Here is a 12,500-nt window from a genome sequence, read left to right on the forward strand (position 1 = left end):
TATCACCACCACCACCACTACTACTACTACTGCTGCTACTATCACCACCACCACCACTACTACTACTGCTACTATCACCATTACCACCACTACTACTACTACTGCTACTATCACCACCACCACCACTACTACTACTACTGCCACCACTACCACCACCACCACCACTACTACTACTACTGCCACCACTACCACCACCACCACTACTACTACTACTGCCACCACTACCACCATTACCACCACCTGCATCAAACATATTAACCACCAGTGTTATCTGGTAAGGGAAGAGGGCTGCCCTTACCCCTTACCTCCCACCACAAAGGGGCAAAGAAAAGCAAAACAAAGGGTGTCTGTACTGCCGCATGCGACGCCCTCCGCTAGCGGCCATCCGACCCGACCCGACGGATGACACCCATTGTCGCGCTCCGCCATTGCTAAGGAGGCAATAATTGCTGGTTAATTTTCGACTGTATGCGTTAATTAACCTAATGACGTGCGTCGGGGAGGACGGGAGGGCGTCGGGAGAGGTGTGGGTCGGACGCCCCGACGTGTCGGAGGGCTGGAGGCTGCGCATCTGTTCTGGAGATGCGCGTCTCTCTGGCGGCGCCTTTGTCGAGTGTTGACGCGGACGTCAACGGTAGATAATGGCGCTGTTCGCCCGTTCCTCGCTCAACGGTGATTGCCGTTATGAGAATAATTATATATTTTGAGGATTATAGGAACTAAAATGGCAAATGTTGTGCGTTATAGGACCTTAAGGGGCGATAATCGTGCGTTATAGGACCTTAAGGGCTGATAATCGTGCGTTATAGGACCTTAAGGGGTGATAATCGTGCGTTATACGACCTTAAGGGGTGATAACCGTGCGTTATAGGACCTTAAGGGGTGATAATCGTGCGTTATAGGACCTTAAGGGGTGATAATCGTGCGTTATAGGACCTTAAGGGGTGATAATCGTGCGTTATAGGACCTTAAGGGGTGATAATCGTGGGTTATAAGACCTTAAGGGGTGAATATCGTGCGTTATAGGACCTTAAGGGGTGAATATCGTGGGTTATAGGACCTTAAGGAGTAAATATCGTGCGTTATAGGACCTTAAGGGGTGATAATCGTGCGTTATAGGACCTTAAGGGGTGATAATCGTGCGTTATAGGACCTTAAGGGCTGATAATCGTGCGTTATAGGACCTTAAGGGCTGATAATCGTGCGTTATAGGACCTTAAGGGGTGATAATAGTGCGTTATGCGACCTTAAGGGGTGATAATCGTGCGTTATAGGACCTTATGGAGTGATAATCGTGAGTTATAGGACCTTAAGGAGTGATAATCGTGAGTTATAGGACCTTAAGAGGTGAATATCGTGGGTTATAGGACCTTAAGTGGTGAATATCGTGGGTTATAAGACCTTAAGGGGTGAATATCGTGGGTTATAGGACCTTAAGTGGTGAATATCGTGGGTTATAAGACCTTAAGGGGTGAATATCGTGGGTTATAGGACCTTAAGAGGTGAATATCGTGGGTTATAGGACCTTAAGGAGTAAATATCGTGCGTTATAGGACCTTAAGGGGTGAATATCGTGCGTTATAGGACCTTAAGAGGTGAATATCGTGGGTTATAGGACCTTAAGGAGTAAATATCGTGCGTTATAGGACCTTAAGGGGTGAATATCGTGGGTTATAGGACCTTAAGGAGTGAATATCGTGCGTTATAGGACCTAAAGAAACGAAAATCATGGGTTATATGACGCTAAACAACAATTATCGTGGGTTATAGGACCTTAAGAAGCGAACTGTAAGAGATTGATCGTGAATATCGTGAGTTATAGGCCCATAAAAATATTGTCTTATGCAATAAAAGATAAGAGATAAAAGTCTGTAAAATATTTCACTTTCTCCGATACCTGTACATTTCGACCCCCTTTTGAGGTCCTCTTCAGCAGATATACAAATGAAACAAGAACATGAATTTATAGGGAAGACTGCACCTCTCACCGTGCAGGGGAGTAGGTGCAACCTTCCCTTTATATCCATATTCTTTTTCTCTTGTGTATCTGCTGAAGAGGACCCCAAAAGGGGGGTCGAAATATACGGACCAGTTAATCTTCTGAGTTCGCATCTGTTCGTTCGTATATCTTCGTTGTATAACTTTTTGTTGGCGTTTTATAACCGGCTGATCAATTGTTTGCATTTTTTTTTACAGTCCCAGGTGAGGAAGGTGATCATTCCTTCCGTGATCTCTGTGAGCTTAGCGAACCCGACTCTGAGGGCGATTCTGTCTCTCCTCGCGAACCCTTGTCCTCACCTCACGTCCACCGCGGCTCCTCCACGCCCACCAGCACCACAGACGCCCACAGCAACCACCACCTTCACCACCACCACCTCCACCACCACCACCACCTCCACCACGACCTCAACATGAACGCTGCGGGTGCTGCGGCTGAGCTCAGCGCAGCTGCGGAGAGGTTCATCACACAGCAACTCTCGGCTGTACCGCTGGAACTTGAGGTGCGGCCGTCCAGCACGGGCGTGGGCGTGGGCGTGTGGACCAAGCAGAGCCTGGCGAGGGGCACTAGATATGGCCCCTTCTTGGGCAAGTGGACAGCCAACGCGAAGGATCCAGGCCTAGCATGGGAGGTAAGCATCCGTACATTTTAATTATTGCTTCTCATTCAAGTATGTGTCTCTGCCCTAGATAAGAGTCATCTTAATTCCAAGATATCACGATATTTTAGATTTACGTGCTAATTTGCCTATGTCACTCTGGTCAGCGATATAACAGTCCAATGTTAACTGAAATATAGTCAGAAAACTATATATATATATATATATATATATATATATATATATATATATATATATATATATATATATATATATATATATATATATATATTATAGTGTGCGAAACAACTCACTCTCTTTTTTCCTTTTTAATAATTCTGACTTTATCAAAGAATTTGTTTAAATGTAGAAACTGTGTCTCAGGAAAAGGAAGATGAAAGGGATAGGAAGAGAGAGGGGTGAGAGAATGAGGAGGATGTAGGATTGGGGGACGACAGGGATACTGGAAGTGGGAAGGAGGAGGAGGATGGGGACGGGGGGGGGGGTAGCGAGGTCTTGAACGGATTGTCTCTACCTTGAGGGCACTTGTTATTATGTATCATCGTGGTGGACTAAAAGTGGCCACGAATCGAAACTGGAGTTCCTTTGTGGCCGTGTGGGTCTGGTGCACGTCGTCCATTGTCTGCGGGAGGCATTAAGATTTCCAGGAAGCACCAGCCATTAGCGAGAGCGACCCAGCTGGATGGTACCCTTTCCTAAATTTCCAGATGCCAGATGGAATTATGTGATGGTGGGGGGATGAGGGGGGTTTGAATAGTGAGGTGGGTTGTTTGTGGTAATTGGGGGGTGGGGGGTTGTTTTATTCGAAGTGGCACTTGTCTTGATGATGCTGGCTTTGGCACCCCTGTTGGTGCTGGCTTTGGCACCCCTGCTGATGCTGGCTTTGACACTCCTGCTGATGCTGGCTTTGGCACCTCTGCTGATGCTGGCTTTGGCACCTCTGCTGATGCTGGCTTTGGCACACCTGCCGGTGCTGGCTTTGGCAACCCTCCTGCTGCTGTCTCTGTCACCACTCCCTAACTGGCTGGCTTACTTAGTGGCTGGCTGGCTATGTGGCTAACCGGCTGTCTGCCTAACTGGCTGTCTGACTGACTGGCTGGCTGGCTAACAAATTGGCTGGCTGGCTTACAGTTTCTTAGGTAGCTAGCTAACTGGCTGGCTGGCTAACAGGGTTACTGGCTGGCTGGCTGGCTGGCTGGCTGGCTGGCTAACTGGCTGGCTAACTGGCTGGCTAACTGGCTGACTGGCTATGATGGAAGATATTGGCCTCCGCACCATTACCAAAATATGGAACAGATTGCTGCAGCGTGAGGGAGATTTTGGTCTTACAAATTGGGCGATTTTCCGTGAGCTTGGTCAGGTGAGGCGGAGAGAAGGAGAAGGAAGAGGGGGCGAGGGAGGATTAGGAGGAGGGAAGGAGCAAGGAAGGAAAGGAGGAGAGAGAAGCAGTGGAGGAAGGAAAGAAGAGGCGAATGGGCAAAGGAAGGGAGGTATAAAGGAAGGAAGGAAGGCAGGAAAGCGAGAGAAGTTGGTTACTTGGTCGCGTGGGCGTGTGAGTGCTGTCAGCATCAGCTGTTCTCTGGTCATAGACGAGTAGACAGAGAGAGACAGACAGACAGAGAGAGAGAGAGAGAGAGAGAGAGAGAGAGAGAGAGAGAGAGAGAGAGAGAGAGAGAGAGAGAGAGAGAGAGAGAAAGCTTTATACTGACCACTCTAAAAACAAAACGAAGGTAAATTTTGTCAGTATTTATTTTACTAATTCTGAAGGTTCTTAAAAAATCAGTGATCTTTAAGACAGAAGATGACAGGACCAGACTAAAATAACAATATACAGTTAATAGACAGCTAGAAGACAGCTAAGACACAGCTAGAAGACAGCTAAGACACAGCTAGAAGACAGCTAAGACACAGCTAGAAGACAGCTAAGACACAGCTAGAAGACAGCTAAGACACAGCTAGAAGACAGCTAAGACACAGCTAGAAGACAGCTAAGACACAGCTAGAAGACAGCTAAGACACAGCTAGAAGACAGCTAAGACACAGCTAGAAGACAGCTAAGACACAGCTAGAAGACAGCTAAGACACAGTTAGAAGACAGCTAAGACAGCTAGAAGACAGCTAAGACACAGCTAGAAGACAGCTAAGACACAGCTAGAAGACAGCTAAGACACAGCTAGAAGACAGCTAAGACACAGCTAGAAGACAGCTAAGACACAGCTAGAAGACAGCTAAGACACAGTTAGAAGACAGCTAAGACACAGCTAGAAGACAGCTAAGACACAGCTAGAAGACAGCTAAGACACAGCTAGAAGACAGCTAAGACACAGCTAGAAGGCAGCTAAGACACAGCTAGAAGACAGCTAAGACACAGCTAGAAGACAGCTAAGACACAGCTAGAAGGCAGCTAGCACAGCTAGAAGACAGCTAAGCTAGAAGACAGCTAAGACACAGCTAGAAGACAGCTAAGACACAGCTAGAAGACAGCTAAGACACAGTTAGAAGACAGCTAAAACACAGCTAGAAGACAGCTAAGACACAGCTAGAAGACAGCTAAGACACAGCTAGAAGACAGCTAAGACACAGCTAGAAGATAGCTAAGACACAGCTAGAAGACAGCTAAGACACAGCTAGAAGACAGCTAAGACACAGTTAGAAGACAGCTAAGACACAGCTAGAAGACAGCTAAGACACAGCTAGAAGACAGCTAAGACACAGCTAGAAGACAGCTAAGACACAGCTAGAAGTTAGCTAGACTAGAAGACACTAAGACACAGCTAGAAGACAGCTAAGAAGCTAGAAGACAGCTAAGACACAGCTAGAAGACAGCTAAGACACAGCTAGAAGACAGCTAAGACACAGCTAGAAGACAGCTAAGACACAGCTAGAAGGCAGCTAAGACACAGCTAGAAGACAGCTAAGACACAGCTAGAAGGCAGCTAAGACACAGCTAGAAGACAGCTAAGACACAGCTAGAAGACAGCTAAGACACAGCTAGAAGACAGCTAAGACACAGCTAGAAGACAGCTAAGACACAGCTAGAAGACACCTAAGACACAGCTAAGACACAGCTAGAAGACAGCTAAGACACAGCTAGAAGACAGCTAAGACACAGCTAGAAGACAGCTAAGACACAGCTAGAAGACAGCTAAGACACAGCTAGAAGACAGCTAAGACACAGCTAGAAGACAGCTAAGACACAGCTAGAAGACAGCTAAGACACAGCTAGAAGGCAGCTAATACTTAGCTAGTAGATAGCTATAACTAAGAGACACAATGCAGCTAATAGACGGTTAGAAAGCAGTTAACAGACAGCTAACAGACAGCTAACAGACAGTATGGAGGTGTATAAGAGAACAGTTGATATCATAATCACGTTCTGGGAGAGGCTGTTATCTTCTCTCTTCTTCATTCATCTTTATCTGTTTTCATTATTCTTTCTTTCGTCTTGTTTTCTTTCAGATGTTTATTAATCTGTTTTGTTTACATGTTTTATTCTTATTTTAGTGTTTTGTCTAATTTTTCTCCTCCTCTTACTCTTTCCCCTCCTCCTTCTCCTCTTCCAGTTTCCCCTACTCCTTCTTCTCTTCCTCCTTCCCCTCCTCCTCCTCTTCCTTCTTCCCCTCCTCCTCCTCTTCCTTCTTCCCCTCCTCCTCCTCCTCTTCCTTCTTTCCCTCCTCCTCCTCCTCCTCCTCCTCCTCTTCCTCCTTCCCCTCCTCCTCTTTGTCCTCTTTCTAATCATTAAACATCTATTCCTCCTTCCTCCTCTTTTTTATCCTCCTCTTTTTTATTCTCCTCCTTCTCTTCCTCCTCTTCCTCTTCCTCTTCACCACATTTCAGGAGCTGTTTAATTCCAGACCACTGCACCCCTCTCCCCTCTCGCCCCTCCCCACCCCTCCCCACCCCTCCCCCGCCCCTCACCCTAACCCCCTAACCCCTCTAACCCCCTCCCAAGCAAATGCTTCAAGGAGATAATGAGTCCTAAACGACTCTCTCTCTCTCTCCTCTCTCTCTCTCTCTCTCTCTCTCTCTCTCTCTCTCTCTCTCTCTCTCTCTCTCTCTCTCTCTCTCTCTCTCTCTCTCTCTCTCTCTCTCTCATACTTTCAAGAGTCACAGGCAAGGTCACTCCTCCTTAGGAATCTCGCTCTTAGTGACCTCTGTGGATTGGCTCTATGTTATCCCCTCACCCCCTCGTGAAAGGCTCAAGGGGAGAAGCTCCCTCTCCTCCCCCCTTTTTCTTCCCCCCTCCTCCCTTTTCTCAAGAGCCTCTTCACCATAGTCCACTTGAGTGGATGTTCATCGGAGCCTCTAACAGCCTCGTTAAACATCTGATGGTAAACGTTAGACGTCAAGGAAAGAGAGAGAGAGATAGAAAGTTACATTGCCTTTTCTCTCTCTCTCTCTCTCTCTCTCTCTCTCTCTCTCTCTCTCTCTCTCTCTCTCTCTCTCTCTCTCTCTCTCTCTCTCTCTCCTTCTCTCTCTCTCCCTCTCCCCTCCCTCTCCCTCTCTCTCTCCCCCTCTCCAATCTCTCTCAAAAGGCCCATCCTTAATGACCAAAACCTTTTAAATATCTTATCATCGTGTGGTTCCCACGACATATAATGTCTCAGGCGATTACCTGAGGATATAACGAGTATATCACCTGCTATAATGAGTATGCCACGTGCTATAATGAGTATAATGAGAGGTATAATGCGGGTGTGCCTCTTCCCAGCGAGGTCTGCCTTAATGATCACTTCCTGCCATCCTGGAAGAAATATATTGCAAGAAAATCGAGAAGAATTTAAAATTAAATATGTTTTGGAGAAAGAGAGAGAGAGAGAGAGAGAGAGAGAGAGAGAGAGAGAGAGAGAGAGAGAGAGAGACAGACAGACAGAGAAAGAGATAGACAGAGAAAGAGAGACAGAGACAGAGAGTTACAAAGTTACTGGCTACAATAATCGTGATTACAGATGTGTGTGCGTGTGTGTGTATGAGAATTACTGAAATATTAGTTCATTTAACACATGTACCATTTTGTACCAAAACAGTGGAATCCATTTTTTTTCCTCTGTACAAACACCAACACCTTGGTGACAGAGCCGGTCATCAACCTCCTCCTCGTTGCTTCATATTCAAAAACCATTCATCACACCTTTTTTCATTCCCTATATTTCCACTTACTCCTATTCCCTATACTTCCACTTTCATTCCCTATACTTTCACTTGCTCTCATTCCCTATACTTCCACTTACTTTCATCACCCTGAACTTTTATTCTACCAAATTAAGCACTTTCACATAACTCCCAAATGCACTGCATCATCTGCAAAGAGCAACAGTGACAATACTGACTGAATATTACTACAATATTCTGAAAAAATCTCGCCTCTTTCTAACACTCCATCATTTTTTTTTGTCAAGACTTTCTTTAAATATATAATAATAGCTCAAGAAATCGTAGTAACGAGATTGCAGACAAATCAGGGAACGGGTTGGGGGTTGAACCCTTAGCAAGTGCCTTGAAAACATTCAGGCCGAGTGGCCGAGTGGTTAACGCAATGGCCAGTGGGTTTCAGAACTTCCTTGCCATGACTTTAAACCCCGACCCGTTCCCTCCTGATTTATAAACACATTGATCAACCAGGCTGTGATGAATTTGTGGGGCAGCGGGCCTCTAGCAGCAACAGCCTGGTTGACCAGGCTAACACCAGACGATCCTGGCCCATGGTCGGGTTCCGGGAGTAACAAGACCCTCCAAACTCATCAAAGTTACATCAGAGGTAAAGGTAACTATGGAAGCTTCGGGAATGCCTGTCATAAATCAACTTTAAATGGGGAAACATAATCGTTCTCTCCTACATTTGTTGTTCTTATCTTGACTCTTCTGGTAAATCCTCTTAGAACCTTCATCAACTTAGTACAACCTTCTTAATAATCCACATGAAGACAGAAACTGTATAATTCGACCCCCTTGTGGCAAGTGGAACAGAACTCTTCCTCCGTAAGCCATGCGTGTCGTAAGAGGCATCTAAAATGCCGGGAGCAAGAGGTTAGTAACCCCCTTCTCCTGTATATATTACTAAATTTAAAAAGATAAACTTTTGTTTTTATTTTTAGGTTACCCTGCCTCGGTGGGATATGGCCAGTGTGTTGAAAAAAAAATTAACCCCCTTCTGGGATCCTCATCTGCTGAAGAGGACCCCTGAAGTGGGTCGAAATATACAGATTAATTAATCTCGCTTTAGTTAGTCAACTTAATACACATTTCTTACTATGTAACGCTATATCGTTTGTGTTCTCTTCGTGTCATATACCTTTGATCAGTTGGCAAAGTTTTTCTACGCCCGTGACCCGACCTTGGGCCAGGTTTGTCTGGTGTGCTTGCCTTGTCAACCAGGCTGTTGATACTGCTGGCCCGCTGGTTGAGTTTGAAACCTATCGGCTACATGAGGAATATTAAGATTACGTTTATCCTGTTACCGATCAAGGATATTTTAATCCATACTTTAGATGGATAGATAGACAGATAGACAGACCGAAAGGTGTATGTCTCTAAGTGTAAATAGATAGAAAATTGACTTTGATCCCAGGATCAAAGTCAACTTTCTATTTCCAATTGTAAACTTTCTATTTACACTTAGAGACTTACACCACTCGGTCTGTCTATCCATCTATCCATCTATCCATCTATCCTTCTATCCATCTATCCGTCTATCCATCTATCTCTAAATCACTTGTTTCACAAGTAAAGGAGAATAAACAACCTCCTATCAGAGGAGAAAAAACAGATAAAACGGAAGAAAAGAATAAATAAAAGACAGGATAAAGGAATGGGATGGATATTGATAACTTAAAATGGAACTCCTGTACTTGAATTGTCCTCTGACAGATCCGAACACTTCCCTTCCACGACTGGAAAAGTCCTGGAAGCACAATACCCTCACGTCTCTCCTCTGGAAATGGCGACTCTCTCGTTCTGAGACATGGCTGTGATTATGCAGATGTCCGTGTCCGTGCTGTGAAAGGGAGAGAGAGAGAGAGAGAAAGAGAGAGAGAGAAAGAGAGAGAGAGAGAGAGAGAGAGAGAGAGAGAGAGAGAGAGAGAGAGAGAGAGAGAGAGAGAGAGAGAGGAGAGAGAGAGAGAGAGAGAGAGAGAGAATTCTGAATATGTCATTCTAAATTCGAGTATGATGCACCTCCCCCCCCCCTCCTTTCCCCTCAACGATGGACGCAATGTACCCCCAACTCCGACAGTGGACGCACTCCCTCACCCCCAACCCCGAAAATAAACGCACCCCCTCCCAATAATGGACGCACCCCTTGACGACGGACGCACTACCCCCCTTCCCCCTACCCGACATTAGACACATCCCCGACAACATTCGCACTATCCCCTCATCCCTCCCATACCATTGTCCCGTAACGACATAATACCGTCACAGTGACGCTGTCACCTCCAGAACCAAGAACCGGTCGAAAATAACGCAAGAAAGACCTTGACTGTCTCCCGTCACACCTACCTGCTGGTCCAGGCTTCTGTCCTTTACACATCCAGCGTCCAGACGGACGCAAGGATAGACGGATGGGTGAGTGGACGGACTGAGAGGCAGGCTTGCTGACGGAGAATCGAATAGACGGATAGACTATCTATTACTGTTGATTGACAGGCAAACAGATGACGGAATACAAATAGGTCGATTGGGGAGACGACCGGTGTACAGGCAGAGATAGAGACAGAAAGACAGAGAGAGAGAGAGAGACAGGGATAAACTGGCGTGAACAATTCCCAAGAACGCGGTAAAAATACACGTAAATCCCTAAATTCATTCACCAATAAGTACTGTGAATCCGGTTACTCTGAATCTTTATTGAGGAAACGTTTCGCCAGCCAGTGGCTTCTTTAGTAAAATACAGAGAATAACGGAAAAAGATGAGGAGGAGTTTGAGGTAATCAGTCCCTGAGGCTCGAGTCAATGTGTTCACTCCATCAATCTTGACTCTGTTGACTGACGATGCAATACCGTTGATTGTCTTGACAGACGATACATTATTATTATTATTATTATTATTATTATTATTATTATTATTATTATTATTATTATCATTATCTGGGTAACTAGGGATCCCGGGGAGGCTACTTTTCTGTTCCAGAAACTCAGCGCTGCTGTTCAGAGAGGTAATGCCTGCTTGGGTACGCGCCCCAACTCTGAGGAGCTGGATGAGATTTTCGCATTATAATCAGGGATAAATACGTAACAATATGTACTAGCATTGTATCTCTCAAACCTCGTGTACTGTGTGCACCATATATATATATATATATATATATATATATATATATATATATATATATATATATATATATATATATATATATATATATATATATATATATAAACTGCAGATAGTCCCTTGCCTGCTGTGGCTGGTGTGGGTCACCACAGCCTCCGTGCCCAGCCACCCACCTTCCTGGATCACAGTCATTGTCACTGCTGATCGGGACCACTGCCAGACCATTATGAAGACCACTGTGTGGGACCGCACTGGGACCTACCGGGAACCATTGTGGCCGCGGTCGTACTGGTCCCGGAGCGCTGATGGAGATGAAAAGGATACAGTGTCCCTCTTGCTCTCATCCTCTCACCTCGTTTTCTTTGGGTTAACTGTGATGTCTCTGTTAGGTGAGGAGAGACCGGATACTTTATCCCCCCTAATTTTCAAATTCTAAGTCAATTTCAATCTACTACACACTTCAATCGTGTTCAGCTCGTCTCGCCTTCAAGTACTAGTAGCAAAAATATTCACGCAAAAGCAAGGAATTCCTTACATTTCGTTGCTATTCTTATAACCGGATATTTGCTTCTGAATAGGATTCGAGAAGACGGTACCATTTCAGTTGTTGTTTCCGATGGGTTTTATGTATTCTGGTGTGGCTGAGAAGCTGCTGAAAGGAAGATTTAGTGCCGTGTGTGTCGTGGAGGGTAGAGAAGCCGCCTCGCCTCCATAGTGAGTGTAGAAGACTTTGTAAAATGGCTTTTCAGTAGCCTTCGTGCGCTTGTGTTTGACTCTGATTCGCACGTCTTTGAATACATATGAAAGAATCTATTCTCTCTTGTTTTTAAGGTATTTTGGAGAGTTTAAGCTCTGATAAATGATATTGAGATTAAAGAATGTTATTTTGGTTTCCTATAATGAATAATGATTCTCTGGGAGTGAAACTTGTAATAAAGCAAGATTCGTGATTACATTACTGGTGCTAAATTTTATATTCAACGCTGTTATTTTTCTGGTCACGAGTCTATAAAGGTAAGAAAGTGGTATACCTTTTGTATTATGGAAAGATAAACACGAATGCAGTATGATGTGATCCTTTATTGACTACGTTTCGCCCACACAATGAGCTTTATTAAGTCATAAACAAATCTGTTTGTGACTTGTCAATAAAGGATCGCATTATGTCGCATTCGTGCTTATTTTTCCATTGTGGCGGAATTATATATCTTTGATCTCCCTTTGCATTATGCTGGAACAAAAGCTTCTAAGCTTTAGCAGCTAATGATGTCTTTATTGAATACTAGACGATATCCTCTTCGCTCTGCTTGACATCTCTCAGCTCAGGTTGACAGACTTCGCCACTTGAATCGTGAAAGCCATCCTGTGTACCTGGATTATACCTGGAGAGGGTTTCGGAGGTCAACGCCCCTGCTGCCCGGTCTGTGACCAGGCCTGTGTAATGAGTTTCGAAAGTTTTCCTATACCCGTATGAGCTCACCTTGCCGGTATCGCTAACATCACTTCCCGTCTGACGAGAATTCCGACAATCCTGAATCACTGTAAATATTTCTGACCATCAACGCCCTGATTCCCATCCCAATAACACCTTTGTCACCACATGCATAAGGATT

The 12,500-nt window shown here is 45.0% G+C and overlaps 1 protein-coding gene across 1 annotated transcript in view; it reads left to right on the top strand.

Moving 5' to 3' along the window:
* Positions 1-12,500, top strand: part of LOC128702895 (transcription factor hamlet) — a 110,369-nt gene that overhangs the window by 33,215 nt on the left and 64,654 nt on the right. The window contains exon 2 of the mRNA XM_070102581.1: positions 2,197-2,630. Within this exon, the coding sequence (XP_069958682.1) occupies positions 2,197-2,630 (434 nt within the window). The remainder of the gene's footprint in view (positions 1-2,196; positions 2,631-12,500) is intronic.

Source organism: Cherax quadricarinatus, chromosome 82 (assembly GCF_038502225.1).
Source record: "Cherax quadricarinatus isolate ZL_2023a chromosome 82, ASM3850222v1, whole genome shotgun sequence".
In the NCBI taxonomy this organism is placed as follows: Eukaryota; Metazoa; Arthropoda; class Malacostraca; order Decapoda; family Parastacidae; genus Cherax; species Cherax quadricarinatus.